The sequence below is a fragment of the Littorina saxatilis genome, linkage group LG8, assembly GCF_037325665.1.
Source record: "Littorina saxatilis isolate snail1 linkage group LG8, US_GU_Lsax_2.0, whole genome shotgun sequence".
In the NCBI taxonomy this organism is placed as follows: domain Eukaryota; kingdom Metazoa; phylum Mollusca; class Gastropoda; order Littorinimorpha; family Littorinidae; genus Littorina; species Littorina saxatilis.
The window spans coordinates 51812630-51831238 of NC_090252.1; the positions used below are offsets into that span (position 1 = coordinate 51812630).

An 18609-nucleotide genomic window follows, 5' to 3' on the forward strand; every position below is an offset into this window, starting at 1 on the left:
TCCTTTGTAATAAAACAAATGCAGAATGACAAATTGTTTTGCCTGAGGACTGTTTTTCATTGCGACAGGGTGTGGGATGAATCCATATGCACACACAGTTCAGATACATCCTGCTTGCTGCCGCGCCAGCAGAGAACATTTTCCCTCTTTATCTTCACTGCCCTGACTGCAAAACCCCTTCACGCTGAGGTGTTTTTAGACACGTCAGACACAGGGTGCACAGCAACAATTTCTGACAGAATACTGACGTCGTTGTGGAATTTTGGTGTAACTGGTTCCAGACAACTTTTCTTCAGGACAAAACTGCCTATTTCTATCATGATAGTGTTTATTTTTGTTCCTGATATGGATAGAAAGAGAAAAGAATGTTAAATCATGTATTGTCAATCATTATTTAAGAGAAAGCACAAAAACAAAATCGTCAAAAATTTAGTTACGCCAATTTTCCAGGACGTCATTGACACACGCTGTCGCCTAAAGAAAACACAACACAAGTTCATAATGATACAAAGATCACAGGTGTATTTCAAAACAACGTAGTTATATAAACGTACAAGATCACCAGTTTATTTTAAAACGGAGCAACACTATATATCAGTGTGCCGTAGAAGAAGGAAAATCATTGGTGTTATTTTAATTAAGTCAAATTGCAAGGTCAGGAATTTTTGAACCATGAAAATCAGACACATTTTTTTATGCCAATAGACAGATATGTGCCATAAGTTTGTTCTTTTCATGATGGAGTTAAATCATCTAAATTTGAATCTCAAAAAGAACAAAGGCCACCTTACACATGCAAAATCTTGTGATGAGGCATATTCTGCAAACGTACCGAGAGAATGTACATTGCGGTTCTTTGTAAAAAATCTCCCAAACATCAGAGCTGGCACCGGGACATAAGTGTAAAATGCTAAACAGTCTGGAAATCATCACATTTGCAACAACACGGAAAGGCAATTTTTTCATGAAAGGGGGACAACTGCGCCACCCTGTCCTTCCGAGAAAAATGTTTGGTACAGAAAGGAGTATCTATAATGCATGTGCATTAAATAGACGAGGTTGGGAAATAACTCTTGTCAAGTTAGTTGTGGAAGAGTTGTTTTCTCTTGTTTTCTATCTTTCTTTATTTGGTGTTTAACGCCATTTTCAACAGTTCAAGGTTTTCGTGTTTCCATAACCCACCGAACTCTGACATGGATTACAGGATCTTTTCCGTGCGCACTTGGTCTAGTGCTTGCGTGTACACACGAAGGGGGTTAAGTCACTAGCAGGTCTGCACATAAGTTGACCTGGGAGATCGGAAAAATCTCCACTCTTAACCCACCAGGCGGCAGCGACCGGGATTCGAACTCCCGACCTCCCGATTAGGAGGCCCACGTCTTACCACCGCGCCACTGCGCCCGTCATTGCGGATATGATCGCGTACCTCAGTGCATGGCACAGATCGAGCGACCACGTATGGAGAAGTCACGTGTTGTTTGACTCATCGTTTGCAAGGAAAGGCGACTCTACGGCAGTCCATGGAAGCCCGACAGAGTTATTTCAGATTGTGTCTATTAATTAACACCAATTAATACACATCGTAAACAAGCCTGCAGCAGTAAAAGCAACTAGATTTGGAAGACATGCAGCTGAATTTTTCTTCACATTATAAGCACTTGTATAAAATCCAAAGCAAACAAAAGAAGTGAACAAAGCATACTGATATTAATACTTGCATAGTTTTGTTTTCCACCGGTGTACATTCTCATCAAATTGAAGTGAACATTACACATCAACCAACACTTCAGGAACGAACATTTCTTTGCATAACAGGGGCCAATACAAAACCAAAAGAAAACATGTAAATGAGTGATGAAAGTATAGTGAGATACCGTCTTTCATGTTTTTGACTTAAATGATCATGGTTGGAGTAAAGGGTGTAAATCATATTAATCTGATACTATCATTATGAATACTGGCTTGTTACAGTAATTGTGATTATGAATACATGTACTGGGATCGGTTCTGAGACATTGATAAATATTCATTTCATTTTTTTTACCCGATTCCTAATATGTGACCCTCCACCACGGAATGAGTCACATGTCACCTTTGCATGATTTTTATATTTTTACATTTTCCTAAAGAGTTTTTTATGCTCTATCAAGTGGTGAAAACCGTTTTAGAAAAGAGTGAAAACTGTTCGAGTTATAAGCCTGTGACTAAGGTGACCCTCACACTGTTACCAGACACTCCCCGGACTTATATTAAGCCTAGCGCAGAACCGCGCGAGGTGACATGCGACCCATGTCGTGGTGGAGGGTCACATATATATATCAAGAACAAATTGCAGAAACATCATAAACACTTAAGTCATGACAGAGAGATCATGTTCAATAGACGTTTTCCGGGTATAACTCTGTCATGAGTTTTGAGCAAAGTGGCAGAGTAAGATCCCCTTTTACTGATCTGAGCCTTTAGTTGTGAGGCAAAGCAAAGCAACACTAAACAAACACACTGTTGACCTACGTTAACATGTCATTGTGATGAACAACCAACTCTGATGTGTATGTTATGTAAAGTGCACTCGATATGATACCCTTTTCTTGTGAAAATATGCACATCGGAGCCACGAATCGCCGCAGATTACATGCCGATCACTGGCAGTGAGCACAAAGCAGGTGTGTTTTCCTAAACTCACATGACCTCTAGCCAAACCCACGTAACTTTGGTCAAAACACATCAAGGATCACTGCGTGCCAGCAATTATTGCCGCAACAAATCTTGAACTCTGGTGATCATATTTTTAAAAGAAAAGGGTATCACTCTGCAGAACATACACATCAGACTTCGTTGATTATCACGATGACAGGTTACAGCTGGCCAGTAGCCAGCTGGTTGTTTCTCCTCGCAAGGAAAAGCTTGGGTCAGTAAAAGGGACCCTTGCTTACTCTGCCATGTACACTGCTTAAAACTCCTGACAGACTTATTGATGAAAATCGTCTATTATGCTGAAGACAAATTCCTTCAATCTTAATTAAATAATAAAAAAAATCTCTATTATGACAAAACCACATCTCTATCATGACTAGAACCAATTATGTCATTATGACAAAGACAATAATACAATGTAACAACAAAGGCACAATACCCTTCATGGCATAGCTCTCAACTCTCTATTGAAACAAATCATCAAGCAGACTTAAAAATGAAAAATGACAATCAAGCCTGCACTTGTTTGTGTAAACGACCAGAAATAAACGTCTTTCTGGCAAAGTCGTAAGGAAAATAATGTCCACCTTCCTGACAATCTAGTCGCTTAAAAACAGTCATGCTGGAACATATCATGAAGGGTACTGCATAGAACCCCCCTTTTGACTCATTGTCTCCCAGGTACGGATATATCCGTACCCACTCATATGGCTCTATCTGACCAGGTACGGATATATCCGCTCAGACTGTTAGCTTCAGCCGCTTCCTGTAACGTCCATCTGACGTCTGCATTCCAGCGTGTTGAAACACAGTTACTACACAGTCACTACAGTTCTGAGTGACGTACCTGCTGCAGCACAGCTGGTCTCGGCTAAACAAATCTTGGTCAACATAGGTGGGGTAGAAAGTTAAGACCCCCCGGTTCAAGACTGCCTCATGTGAGACCCTGTTGGTCAAGACAAAGGGACAATAGAATGTGTTCTTCCCTTGGAGGTGTCCTCTCATTGGAGGGGCGTCACATCGCAGGTATCACTGTTCATCCAAATGTAAGAGGTTCACATTTACATGTGTACATGATACTGTTTAAATCTTGAGATTTATTTTCATTTATTCCAGTGGTGCAGTCACTTTGCAAAGAGAGTCCCTAACATACAAATTTTGATTATCTCCCCTGCACTACTCCTTAGTCTAGACTTCTGTGTTGAGGATAACTCTGGTGTGACCAGTGTTCTTGTCTTCCCCTGCCCTGAAAATGTCTGTCTTGTGTAGGGATACAAACAATTTATAAGCAATAATGTACTTTTTGTATTAAAACATTTAAAGTTAATATTTTGGAACCTTCTCCTATGTTATTAATGAATAATTATAGTATTTTGAGGCACTGAAAGTAGTTGAGTGTAAGGAACTAGTTTCTTCTGGCTACAGGATAAGACAGTGCTTAGCCTGCAGTTCTACAACTGTTTTCCCTCCATTTTCGGCCATTGTTCCATTCGACTCCAAGAGAGAAGCGTGGTTTAGTCAATTAGTGATGAAGCTGTACGGTTGTCAATTGCTGTCATGTGGATGTGGATGAGGCCATAGCTGACGAGGCTGGTGTTGCCTAAATTGCCTTGAGGTTTTTGGTTACTGAGGTAATAAACTACTGGACTTGAAATGGTGTCTTGTGACCCTTTGGATGGATGTTTCCACACAAAGAGCAAAGAAGATGATGCTGACCAGGTGTTGTGTGGATCATCAACCCCATTTCTGTATGGTGCGGTCAGAGAGGAGGGCCCCCCTGGGGGATCGTGTGCCAGGTGGTAATAACGACAGGTACACAGGTGTGTCTGCACCTGGAAGGAACGTTAACATCACTTTCAGTTTCCATGCATGGTGACCATTAAACACACACACGGACAGAAAGAAAGAGGTACGTAGAAACAAAAGGCTGATCTGATAGTCAGGAGAATGAATGAAAATAAAGAAATCAGACTCAGTGGACCACACCCACATACACATGTAATCAAATAAAAACTCAATCACTGAGATCTGTAATATGCACCATGACCTTGATGTGCAGAAAATCACAGGACAGGCACTTAAAGAGCTTGCCCATAATTTATAGCTGAGAGAAATTTTATAGATTCTTTTCCTGACCGAAAATAGAAGTCAATGAACCTTTCCCCGAAATCGGCGTATTCTGCCTGAATGGCGGGGTAAAAACGGTCATACACGTAAAAATCCACCCGTGCTAAAAACATGAGTGAACGTGGGAGTCTAAGCCCATGAACGAATAAGAAAAAGAAGAAGAAGAAGAAGAAGAAGAAGAAGAAGAAGAAGAAGAAGAAGGAGAAGAACAAGAACAACAAGAACAAGAACAAGAAGAAGAACAAGAACAAGAACAAGAACAAGAACAAGAACAACAAGAAGAAGAAGAAGAACAAGAAAAAGAAGAAGAAGAAGAACAAGAACAAGAAGAAGAAGAAGAAGAAGAAGAAGAAGAAGAAGAAGAACCTATAGAATCAGAGACCTTTCAGTATGACACAATGAAGAACCCTGTCCTAAGCAAAACAATAGTGAACACCAGCGTACCTTGTGCAGCAGACTTGGATGCTCCGTGTCCCCCAATGTCTGTCCGACACCAGCCCGGACAGCACTGCACGTAAACACAAACATTTCATTTCTATTTATTTCTTCCACACCACACCCGAACAAGCAAACAAGCAAAATAAGCAATATAGAACTGAGAATTGGACATCTGCTGTCTTTAATTTTTTTCCCTTTATTCTTAAACAGCAACCATTCAGATCCCCGTATTTACAGGAATGGATGAATGTATTAGATGTGCATAAATGACACACAGTTTTACTGCAGGTCCCTGGGGCTGATGGTGTCTATGTCGACCGAAAGTGTGCGGATTTCCTGTAGGTGGACTTACTGTAGGTTGATTCCCTGTATACAGGGAATCCCACAGGGTGGAGTTTTTCAATAAAACTTGCAAACCATACTCGGATTTTTAAGAAATATCAAAAAAAGATCGAAAAACATCAAATTAGCTACCGATGTCACTAAGCGTCACGCGACTTTCAGTGATATCAGCGAAACACCACAGGAACTACACCCTGTGGTATTCCCTGTATTCAGAGAATCCCCCTACAGGGAATCCCACTCTTTTGGTCGACATAGACCCCATCAGCGTCACTGGGGAATGATTGAAATTTCGTGTTTGGACACCATATGTGACCCTCCACCACGAAATGAGTCACATGTCACCTCGCGCGGTTCTGCGCTAGGCTTAATATAAGTCCGGGGAGTGTCTGGTAACAGTGTGAGGGTCACCTTAGTCACAGGCTTGTAACTCGAAAAGTGTTCGCTCTTTTCTAAAACGGTTTTCACCACTGGATAGAGCATAAAAAACTCTTTAAAAAATGTAAAATACGAAAATCATGCAAAGGTGACATGCGACTCATTTCGTGGTGGAGGGTCACATATACAGCTCACAATTATTTCAAACAAGTACAACAAATTGGCCCAACCCAAACCATGTCAAAAACAACAGTTTACAATCAACCAACCAATTACTGTATTTACAAACTCACAGCATTAATCAGAATGTCGTCTTTGTGACCGCTTTGATCCATCTCTTGCTGCTGTATCTGGGTCATGGCCGTGACCCCGATCTTGGACACACCGTATGCAAATGTCGGCCATCCGTTGACTAGATTCGTACCGGCATCCGCACACCTGTCATGACAGACCTGACAACACTAGGTCATTGTACAACAGTCTGGAACAACTTCTTCTTCTTCTTCGTTCATGGGCTTAGACTCTCACGACACGTACACTCGTGTTTTTGCACGAGTGGAATTTTACGTGTATGACCGTTTTTACCCCGCCATTTAGGCAGCCATACGCCGCTTTTGGAGGAAGCATGCTGGGTATTTTTGTGTTTCTATAACCCACCGAACTCTGACATGGATTACAGGATCTTTTCCGTGCACACTTGGTCTTGTGCTTGCGTGTACACACGAAGGGGGATAAGCCACTAAGCAGGTCTGCACATAAGTTGACCTGGGAGATCGGAAAAATCTCCACAATTAACCCACCAGGCGGCCGCGGCCGGGATTCGAACCCTCGACCTTCCGATTAAGAGGCACGCCCGTCTCTGGAACAACTGATGATTGGTGTTATTGTAACCAAGTGCACCAAACACTTGAATTACTTTTGGAGGCAAAGCTATTTGTCAAACAGGAAGGAGTTTGGGCTAAATAACCAGCCTATTAAAAATTGCTATGTGAAGGCAAAGGTTTGCAAGAGTATAGCAATGATGACAATAGCAGCCATACCCTATCACAAACAGCTCTTCGCATCTCACTGGTGTGCTGTCTAACGACTTACAAGAAACATAGAGCTACTATAAATTGCTCACACGATCATAGCAGGGAGACAACTCCATCAATACAGAGCAGCTGTGGTGGAAGGGGGACTACTGCGTCACCCTGTCACACTATGGAAACGTAGAAAACTCAGAGCAAAGATATGTGCATGCAAGATTGCAATCGCTTTGATGGTTTTTGCAATGGGCTTTCCGGCAGTGTGCGTTGCTGTACTTTTCTTGTACATAACAAGTGTCACTTTTGTTGGCGGTCACTTGACTGAGTTTTAACATAAATATATTCAAGTTTGCTTCTTTAACAGCCTTACAGCTGTACAGCAATAATTAATCTATCAATTGTCCTATAACACCTTGAATGTTCATCTTTTTTTCAAGCAACAGAAGTCATGCACTCTCCTCGACCAGTATAAATGTGAGTATCAGTTTACAGAGCAGTCCTAAAATAGCATGCACTGCCATTAAAGATCGATCCAGCATTGCCAATTATGTACATGCCCTGATAAGCGTTGACATACATTGCGAGAGCATCCATTGGGCTAGAAGTTTTATAATTAAAACCATTCAGGTACAATTGCAGATCAGGGATCGAGATATACTTTCTTTTCCAGCCGCACAGTCTCACCCACAATCAAGCCCCACACTTCTGACAACATTATCGTCTTCCGCACTCTTTCAGCAGGGCCTGAGTAAAACTAACACCCACACTTAGATTTTGGAGCAAAGTCAATGACAATTAAGGTCCGATTGCTGTGTCTTCCTGTCAAGCTTAATTAACTATGCTCACATTTATGCAATTTCTCCATGTGAGATCATAAAGTTAATTTGATTTGATTTGATTTGATAGTGGCCTGTTTTATGCAATAACTGGATATAGCCCCGTGTGAGGCTTTTGGTCCCCCAGAGTGAATCTCAAACATTCTGTCTTCTTTCAGTATGTGAAGTTACTTCCCAGGGTCAATTTGGGACTAATTGCCCCCCTTTTTTTTACTCTTCTTTCAACTTTTGGATCAACAACGCCTGACTTGCTGTTGTTGTTTTTCAAAGGTATTTTGTGCTTTAGTTCTATTGAGTTGCACATACTCACCTCTGAAAGTCTGTCATGAGTTTTTCGAGCTGTGCCATGGTGATGTGCGGGTCTGTGAGCTGAGCTCTCAGTGGAGGTGAACACTCTCGCAGGGTGGAGCGACAATACATGCTGGTCACGTTCACCACCCTGTGCCCGAAAAACATCTACATGAACTGTGGTTAACATGCAGCATGTGCACATTCGTACAACTAACTATAGTGATCGCGCTGGTCATGTTTCTTGTCACAGTCGTACAACTAACTATAGTGATCGCGCTGGTCATGTTTCTTGTCACAGTCGTACAACTAACTATAGTGATCGCGCTGGTCATGTTTCTTGTCACAGTTGTACAACTAACTATAGTGATCGCGCTGGTCATGTTTCTTGTCACAGTCGTACAACTAACTATAGTGATTGCGCTGGTCATGTTTCTTGTCACAGTCGTACAACTAAGTATAGTGATCGCGCTGGTCATGTTTCTTGTCACAGTCGTACAACTAACTATAGTGATCGCGCTGGTCATGTTTCTTGTCACAGTCGTACAACTAACTATAGTGATCGCGCTGGTCATGTTTCTTGTCACAGTCGTACAACTAACTATTGTGATCGCGCTGGTCATGTTTCTTGTCACAGTCGAACAACTAACTATAGTGATCGCGCTGGTCATGTTTCTTGTCACAGTCGTACAACTAACTATAGTGATCGCGCTGGTCATGTTTCTTGTCACAGTCGTACAACTAACTATAGTAGATTGCGCTGGTCATGTTTCTTGTCACAGTCGTACAACTAACTATAGTGATCGCGCTGGTCATGTTTCTTGTCACAGTCGTACAACTAACTATAGTGATCGCGCTGGTCATGTTTCTTGTCACAGTTGTACAACTAACTATAGTGATCGCGCTGGTCATGTTTCTTGTCACAGTCGTACAACTAACTATAGTGATCGCGCTGGTCATGTTTCTTGTCACAGTCGTACAACTAACTATAGTGATCGCGCTGGTCATGTTTCTTGTCACAGAAGAACCCCCTGATATAAGACGTCCCCCTTATCAAGACCTTTATTTTTTGACAATACATGCTGGTCACGTTCACCACCCTGTGACCGAAACGCATTTTCAACAACAGGTTAGTTGACAGTTTCAGAGTACAGTGTTACCTGCAATGTTTGGCCCCTCTGATGAGAGGACGCCTCCCTTAAAAGGACAGTCTTCATGTTGTCCATTTGTCTATTATCTCTAACAGAATTGCCTGTCATAAATGGCCACCTGCAAGGTAAAGACACTTTTGACTGGTCTTAACACTATTGTGACTAGCACTGCCACGGCGTTGACGTCCTGCCTGCCCAAGCTTGCCACCAAGAAACTTACCAAAAATCAGTAACTGTAAAGAAATCTGTCTAGCAAGCTTGAATTAAGTCCAATCACCACCAAATTTTTTGTACTAATTAAAAAATGGATGCCCAGTTCAGTCGTGCTATTTATAAGTTTGTCACGCGATTTGTTTTAGCAAAGGGGGGGGTGAAAGGGGGATAATTTGTGTTTTTTAACGTTTTTTTGTGTGTGTTTTCTTTTCCACTGCTTTTTTAAAAGTTATTTTTTAACAGAAAGTATTATAAATAATGTTATAACCAAACAAGGTGTAAAACCTATGAATTAGCTGAAATATTGTTAAAATTCTACACAGAAATAAGGAGACAGTACAAAGAAAAAAACAAGCAAATCCCGCATTCACTCACAGCATCCTGACTCAAATGAAACAAAACTGTGACACTCACCAAATGATGTCTAGGTAATCCATATTGAATATAAGTCACATTTTCACAACAAAGTCCCAACTGTACACCTATGAACATTTCCAAAAGGATTAGGACGCTCCAGCCATCCATTGTTATCAGTGCTGCCACGCCCCCCTTGCAACTACACATTCGAAGATTCATGCAGTACCACCCTAACACGTGTAGTTTGCCGACTCATACTAGCAACACTGAACAGGACTGTTTCTTCCTCAATATCACTGCTATTATCGCTTTCTTGAGGCGAAAACAACACGTCGGAATCATGATCTACAGGGTCCTCAAGATCCAACATCCGGAGAATCTCCTCCCGTGACAAGGCTCGCCTTGGATTAATTTTTTTTCTCGAACAAACCACACAAATCAGGCTAATTTTACATATGGCGGAAGGGCACGCAAAGTGTGTCAAGGGAAACAACTCAATTTACTGCAAGCTTCAAAAACCGGGAAGCAATCACGAGTCGTGTACCCTGTATGGCTGTTACTGATTTATAAGCGTCCCGTCCATGGGCGTGTCCGCGCTGTTACTGATTTATCAGTGTCCCGTCGCGAAAGTGTTAAGGGTGTCCTTTCATTGCAGGTACGACTGTAATATTAAGAGTAAATACTGATCGTGCTTGTCACTTTCCAAATTGATACAGTGGGACCTCCCTTTTAAGACCCTTTTTTGTTTGTTTGTTTGTTTGTTTGTTTGTTTGTTGTTAACGCCCAGCCGACCACGAAGGGCCATATCCGGGCGGTGCTGCTTTGACATATAACGTGCGCCACACACAAGACAGAAGTCGCAGCACAGGCTTCATGTCTCACCCAGTCACATTATTCTGACACCGGACCAACCAGTCCCAGCACTAACCCCATAATGCCAGACGCCAGGCGGAGCAGCCACAAGATTGCCAATTTTAAAGTCTTAGGTATGACCCGCTCCTTTAAAGACCTTGTTTTCTCAGATTGTTTTAAGTCTTTCTTTCTTTCTTTCTTTCTTTCTTTCTTTCTTTCTTTATTTGGTGTTTAACGTCGTTTTCAACCACGAAGGTTATATCGCGATGGGGGAAGGGGGGAGATGGGATAGAGCCACTTGTCAATTGTTTCTTGTTCACAAAAGCACTAATCAAGAATTTGCTCCAGGGGCTTGCAACGTAGTACAATATATGACCTTACTGGGAGAATGCAAGTTTCCAGTACAAAGGACTTAACATTTCTTACATACTGCTTGACTAAAATCTTTACAAACATTGACTATATTCTATACAAGAAACACTTAACAAGGGTAAAAGAAGAAACAGAATCCGTTAGTCGCCTCTTACGACATGCTGGGGAGCATCGGGTAAATTCTTTCTCGTCCCAACCAATATGGGACTCCCCCTAACCCGCGGGGGGCACCCGGCAGACATGACCATGCAGTTGCAGCTTTACTTTCTGGTATTTCCCTATTTTAATCCTACAATTTCCTGTTTGTTATCTCACTCACTCTAAGCTGAAGCTTCTTTAAACAAACGTGGGCTCCCATCCATGTACAGGGCTAACACACACTAAAAGTGAAAAATCTGAAAAGCCAGGGTCCACGGCAGCACCCCCGAGAAACTGAGGCTTTTTTTTTTTTTTTATCTTGTAGGGACAAAGAACAGCCTCTCCTGGCACCAAAATGTATGTTAATAAACTATAAAATAATACACATTTTGCCTCCATCAACCAGCCAAACTAAAAAAAATTAAAAAAATGCTTTTGAAGTTTTACTTAAAAAAACGGATTTTCGGGTTTGACAAGTTTTTAAAAAAAACGGATTTCCGGCGAGAACCGGAAAGGTGTTAGCCCTGCATGTAATAATTAGCCAAAGGACGAAGCTTCGGATCTTCAATTCAAACGTCAAGTCTGTTCTTCTCTATGGGTGTGAGACATGGAGGACAACAGAGACCATGCTGGGAAAGATCCAAATCTTTGTCAACACCTGCTTGAGGCGCATCCTAAACATCAGATGGACGGACAGAATCCGAAATGAAGACCTTTGGCAGAGAGCTGACCAGAAACCAGCGGCGCAGCAAATTCTCCGGAGGAAATGGGGCTGGATAGGGCACACCCTGAGAAAGCCAGCATCCAGTATCACGAGGCAAGCCCTGAAGTGGAATCCACAAGGGAAAAGGAAGAGAGGCCGGCCGCGCAACAGCTGGAGACGAGACACTGAAGCAGAGATCAACAGGCAGGGGAAGACCTGGAACCAGATCGAAAGGGCAGCCCAGGACCGTGTCGGATGGAGAATTGTCGTCGATGGCCTATGCTCCCCCGGGGGTTCATAATGGCCTAAGTAAGCCTGCATGTAATAGGGTCCAGCCCAAAATAAATAGCATGCAGTTGTCAGAATAGCCGGGTACCTTGCCCCGGGACGCAGGTGAGGGAAGAGCACCTTGCAGCAATCCAGACAGCCCCAGAAGTTGACCCTCATCGTGTCTCTCACCTGTGTGGACAATGCCTCCACTTCTCCTCGTCCCATCTGAAAGGCCACAACAACAACAAGATCATATCAAACATGTGCAGGGCTCGATCTGGGGGGGGGGGGGGGGAGGTGGGGGTGTCCTGGAAACCCCTCCTCCACCGGAGAATCTACCTTCTTTTTATCAAGGAGAGTCCCACATGTAATAATATAATGTATGTATAGTATGACTCTCACACACATAGACGGAACACTGTGAAAGCATGTATAGAAATGATTACACTGTATTTTAGACAAGGTAGGGTTGAATATACAAGCACAAAGTAAAGAGTACTGATAGTAATAGACTGGACACTGTGGAAGCTGAATGCAGACTGCTGTAGAGGCAGAGCTAAGCTGGGGCTGGCTGTGTGGCCAGGCTACATGAATATTGACATGACCAGATATCACCAAACCACATACCCCTTTCAAATGCTAAATATAAACAGCATCTGCAGGAGGCAGGCCTCCCAGACAACTACCCCCCACTCCGGCCAGCCACTATGTACTCCTGCCTCATTTTGGAAGCCCCTCCCTCTCATCCACTAAACCACAATTCTAGTCGCTTTGCCATGTTCTTTCTTTCTTTCGTCATCTTTACCAGGGTATGTTTGAACAGCAACACAATCTGCTTTTGTCTTATCTAACATTGGGATAGAAAATGTTTCAAAGAGTAGAAGCCAAATCACAAGCAATGCAAGTGTGCATGGGAGTTGTATAGCCCTCTGGGTCTCAAATGGAAAAAAACAAGTAACAAAAAACCTCACAGGATACATGATGCCTGCATTGTTTTTTTAATTATTTTTTCACTCTGCACCTAAAGATACGCATTCAATCTTACAAACTTTTTCACTAAAAAAACACAAAATAAATAAACGTACAGGATACATGACACCAGCATTGTTGACCAGAATGTCCAGGCCACCGTAAGTGTCCAGGAGAAAGTTGGACAGTCGATGTATGCTGCCATGGTTACTGATGTCCAGCTGACGAAACAACGGTTCCACCTCGCTCTCTCTCACCAGACGCTCTACAGCTGCATGGCCTTTTGCCTCATCTCTGGCTATAACCGAGCAACCCCAAAAATGATAAAATCTATTTTCTAGCTAGCTAGCAGCAAATAAAATAAAGAAAGAAAGCATGAAAGAATAAGGAGTGCCTGACAGAAAGAAATAACCAAAAATTACAAGCAGAACAAAATAGAAACTTTTTCACAGATAAAATTAGACGGGAAAATATGTAGGGATTGAAAAACAAAGCAACAACTCAAAACTAAAGGTTTTGCACAATGTCATTTATATTATATCTTTAAATAAACCAGCCAACTTACCCCATACACACAGGACATCTGGCTAAAGTGCAATAAAAAAATTAGCAATTCATGGACCTGTTTTCTTTAGAAGTTTATTGTAAGATCTTTATTAGCTCCATGGGTAAGATTGAATCTAGACTTGAATATTTTATGAACTCCATAAAGATTCCATTAATGATAAAGAACAAAAGATAGACTCAAGATATTGAACCTTAATAACCATTATAATAAAGAAAAATTGAGGTATAGTAGTCTAGATGCTGGTGATCAATTTAAATGAAATGCAAAATCAGTTTTATTCTTGATTGTTTCAGCACAGGGTTTCATTTACTTGTGCGCCCTGCGCCATTGGCGCATCAAATCTGAAAATGTCCCATCACTATTCCCTTCAGTGCGTCAAAGGGCACATTGAGATTACGTACCACTGCGCCACCAAATGTACACTTTCCATAGATAACACGATATAACGGCTAATTCTCAGATGGCACCATATTGCACCATTTTGCATCTTTGGTTAAAACAACCGCGTACAGGCCTCGTTTGCGCGTCTTGCCTTCGACTATGTCCCATCGGAATTTGGCTGAGGGGGACAATTGTCCCATTGCCTTTTTCTCCCAGGCTAAACCCTGCAGCGTATATAATCATATGATCGATCTAAAATGAAAGCTTTGACTTTAGTGGATCAAACCAGAGGGACTCGTGATCATGGTCAGAAGGCCACAGAACTCGCATAAAAAAAATCAGGGAAATCAAACTTGAAAAACGAGGATTACAGTATTATCTACCTGTCAGAATGACGTCGCCATCGAACTTTCTGCACAAGCCTCGCACAACCTCAAGCCCAATGCCTTTGTTGCCACCGGTCACCTGCACACACACACACTTTTGTTCAATTAAAAAGATATATCTGAGATGTCACATGTGTCCCCACATGGTGAAAAAGGAGAAAAGGCTATGAGCAAGGGGGGGGGGGGGGGGGGGGAGGGGGGTGTGATCACTTTGGAGTGAAGACAAAATCAGACTTAAAAACAATCATGCAAATGTTAATTATGCAAATGATAACTTTCATAGATCAATCTTCCAAAAGAAGAAATCTGGTGATTCCCCTTAATTAATGAATCTGCTATGTCCTCTGAATTGCCCCAAACACAATATCCGCGAGCAAATCCATCTGATCCTTGAAATTCCCTTGAATAAATTATCATCTCAGGAAATCTATATGTATATACGACTTGTGTCTGTCTGTGTGTGTGTCCGCGATGCCAAGCCAAAGTTCTCGGTGGATCTTTTTCAAATTTGGAGACCGTATTCAGCTACACCCCGGACACAACCTCATCGATGAGATATTTCAACACGTGCTCTCAGCGCGCAGCGCTGAACCGATTTTGGTTTTTCTCTGGATCCATTCCCAGTAACTCTTCCTTATCTTCTCCAGTGTTTTCAGCCGCGTTTGTCTCCCTTCCTCCGTGCAGTGCGCCGGCAAAGCCGGCGTACACCCGGCACAGCCGGGTAATCGGCTCGACTTCTTCCCGGCGCAGCCGTACCCGGCGAAGCGGGTATTCATCTAGTACAGAGTGACCCAAAAAAAAAGTACCCAAACAAAACGTCATAAATTGAACAAAAATAAAGCAATCTTCATAAAATGTATTTACACACAAGTAGCCTCTGCATGATTTGCACAGAAAATGTTAGCGTTCTAGCTTGTCTTTCAGGAAAGTTATGCTCATTCTACAGAACATGCTCCAAATGGCCTCCCCCGGATTTAAATCCCCCAGATTTCTATCTTTGGGTGTTCCTGAAAGACAACGTCTACAGGAACAACCCACAGACAATCACAGAACTCAAGAGAGCCATCACAACAACCATTCGCGGAATCTCGCAACAGGAGTGTGTGCGGGTGATTGATAACTTTGCGCGGCGAGTTCAAGTTTGCCTGCAGCGGCGCGGAGGCCATTTGGAGCATGTTCTGTAGAATGAGCATAACTTTCCTGAAAGACAAGCTAGAACGCTAACATTTTCTGTGCAAATCATGCAGAGGCTACTTGTGTGTGTAAATACATTTTATAAAGATTGCTTTATTTTTGTTCAATTTATGACGTTTTGTTTGGGTACTCTTTTTTTTGGGTCACCCTGTACTATATCTATATACTAGAATGAATACCCGCTTCGCCGGGTAGCCGGCTTCGCCGGGAAGAAGTACTTAGAGCCGTACGCCGGCTTCGCCGGGTCCGAACAATGGACCCGCCAAGCTTAGGTCCCTCCCAGATTCGTGGAATGGGAACAGACAGACACAAGTCGTATATATATATAGATAGATATAGATATATACGACTTGTGTCTGTGTGTCTGTGTGTCTGTGTCTTCGCGATGCACGGCCAAAGTTCTCGATGGATCTGCTTCAAATTTGGTGGGCTTATTCACAGAGACCCCGGACACAACCTGATCGATGAGATATTTCAACACGTGCTCTCAGCGCGCAGCGCTGAACCGAATTTGGTTCCACCTCAGCTACCCGGGCCCCCATACCGACACACCAAAGCCGCTACACCACATCACAACGCCAAAGTTCTCGGTGGATCTTTTTCAAATTTGGACACCGTATTCAGCTACACCCCGGACACAATATCATCGATGAGATATTTCAACACGTGCTCTCAGCGCGCAGCGCTGAACCGATTTTGGTTTTTGTGTTCATTTCACCATTACAAGTAACTCTTCCTTATCTTCTCCAGGTTTTCAGCGTTTACCTCCCTTCCTTCGTATGGTGCACTATAGTATCTTCGGATATTCCCGGCGTTCTGTTACTATTTTTAGAAGGTCACCGCAGTGTCCAGAACGTAAATTGGACCCGTAAATTATCCTCACTGTAAAAGTGCAAAGGTCGAATCAATTTATAGCCACGCGAAAAATACACTGTCATCTATCTCTCTATATATACGGCTTCTCTGTGTTTGTGTGTGTGTGTGTGTGTGTGTGTGTCTCTCTCTCTATGTGGGCAACACCTGTGGATTGTTCAGTTCTGTTTGTGATGTGGTCTGGCGGCTTTTGTGTATTTGTATGTACTGGCCTTCCTTTGAGAAGCCATAACAGATCAAAAGGGCTTAGAGATAAGCTCTAAATTGTTCAATCCTGTTTGAGTGGAGTTCGCCTCCAAAGGTGATTAACACGGTTACATTCGTCGACAAGAATGGGACTCGATATGATCAGGAATGGCATTATGGCCACTGAATCATTTTCGTGCTGTTCCCATTCCACGAATCTGGGAGGGACCTAAGCTTGGCGGGTCCATTGTTCGGACCCGGCAAAGCCGGCGTACGGCTCTAAGTATTTCATCCCGGCGCAGCCGTACCCGGTGAAGCGGGTATTCATCTAGTACTATATATATATATATATATCGAACCTGCCCTGGACAGCATGTTTCGCCCTGCAGTCCGGACTGACGATCTAACAGCGAATGACAAGAAGAAGAAGAAGAACCTGCCCTGGAGACCAATCCCAAGGATCCCTGACGGTTTTTACGACTATATAAATCAACTGTCTAAAGAGACCACCTGTCTAAAGAGACCACTTTTGCTCAGTTCCTTAGGTGGTCTCTTTAGACAGATTCGGCTGTATATAATATATATGTCAGCAATACTAGTATATGTAATGGATGGCAAAATTGCTACCAAGTGACTTACATGTTGACTCTATTGAGGTCTGTCGTTTGACGTCACAAATCAGTGGCACACGACTGTCAGATGTTGTCGCGTCGGTAAACATTGTCTGGGCTCTTAATGTTAACACACCTGGTGACTATATACCACTTTTGTTTGCAAGGCTTTGGCGTGTGCCGGTGTGACGTTTTCATCTTTCGCCGTGTTGATATTTCGCTTCTCGGCCTCGTTGATCTAGTATAAACTCTACACTGAACAAAAAAACACCCTTCGATAGTACTGATGAGCGACCTTGTGTACCTTACATTCATGGGGCCAAATTTGTCCAACCAATTTGTTTTATTTAACTTAGAAATTTGATTCATCCTAAAATGTTTTCCTTGTAACTCAAGGGACGTAACCACTCAGTACACGTTTTCGAAGAATTCGATTTTGGGGGTGAAATCTATTAAATTTTACCACCAATTTTCTTCACATGCAAGAAACTGACATGCTTTTCGTCCATAAATAATTTCACTTCTTAATTTTACCAGGAAACAACATTTCAGTCTTGAGTATATGTCGAGGGGGAAATATGTACACAGGCGAAAGATGAAATCGTGACACCGGCTATGCCCGCAAGCCCTTAGTCACGTGACACTAAAAATTAGCCGCTCAATTACGCAAATGACAGACCTCAATAAAGCCTGTGTGTGTGTTTTGCAGACTCCTTTTTTTTTAATTTTTGGGGGTATTATTTGTTCACTCATTTACAATTAAACCAGTTTGTTGAGAAAAAAAAGTAACTCAGCTACTGAGCTAGCTGAGCTCCCAGAAATCGGATCCCCACAGCATGAACGCCGTCGATCACAGCTGTTACAACTATAGCTAAGTCAGCATTGCTATAATGGCTCAATGCAAACTATCCTCAAGCGAATAAATGCGACACTGCAATAACATTTTATGGTGTTTCGAATGCACACATATCATATGCCCAGTAGCAGGCGAACATGTATACCAGTTTTACCACCTCTACTCACCACTGCCACTTTCGTTGCTCTCGCCATGACTGAGCGTCTGCTGAAGTAGAAATTATCATTTCTGTCCCGATTTACGCAGCTTATCAAAGGCCTTACCTACACTTAAGCGCGTCATCTCTTAATCTTGGGTCAACGCCTCATCGCTCTACCGCCCTACCGCGGAATTCATTGCCTGAAGCAGACGACATTATGAAGAAAGAGAAAAGTTCAATGGGGCAGGGGAGAAAACTG

At 42.6% G+C, this 18609-nt stretch overlaps 1 protein-coding gene across 1 annotated transcript; it reads right to left on the reverse strand.

Annotated features, from left to right (window-relative positions):
* Nucleotides 1-507: 507 nt before the first annotated feature.
* Nucleotides 508-18598, reverse strand: LOC138973811 (carbonyl reductase [NADPH] 1-like). The gene is made up of 8 exons (XM_070346526.1): nucleotides 18379-18598; nucleotides 14489-14570; nucleotides 13273-13454; nucleotides 12294-12412; nucleotides 8154-8282; nucleotides 6273-6417; nucleotides 5266-5329; nucleotides 508-4526 (listed from the first exon to the last, which is right to left on the reverse strand). The coding sequence occupies exons 1-8, from the start codon at nucleotides 18403-18405 to the stop codon at nucleotides 4429-4431; spliced, it is 846 nt and encodes a 281-aa protein (XP_070202627.1). The 5' UTR covers nucleotides 18406-18598; the 3' UTR covers nucleotides 508-4428.
* Between the last annotated feature and the right edge of the window lie 11 nt (nucleotides 18599-18609).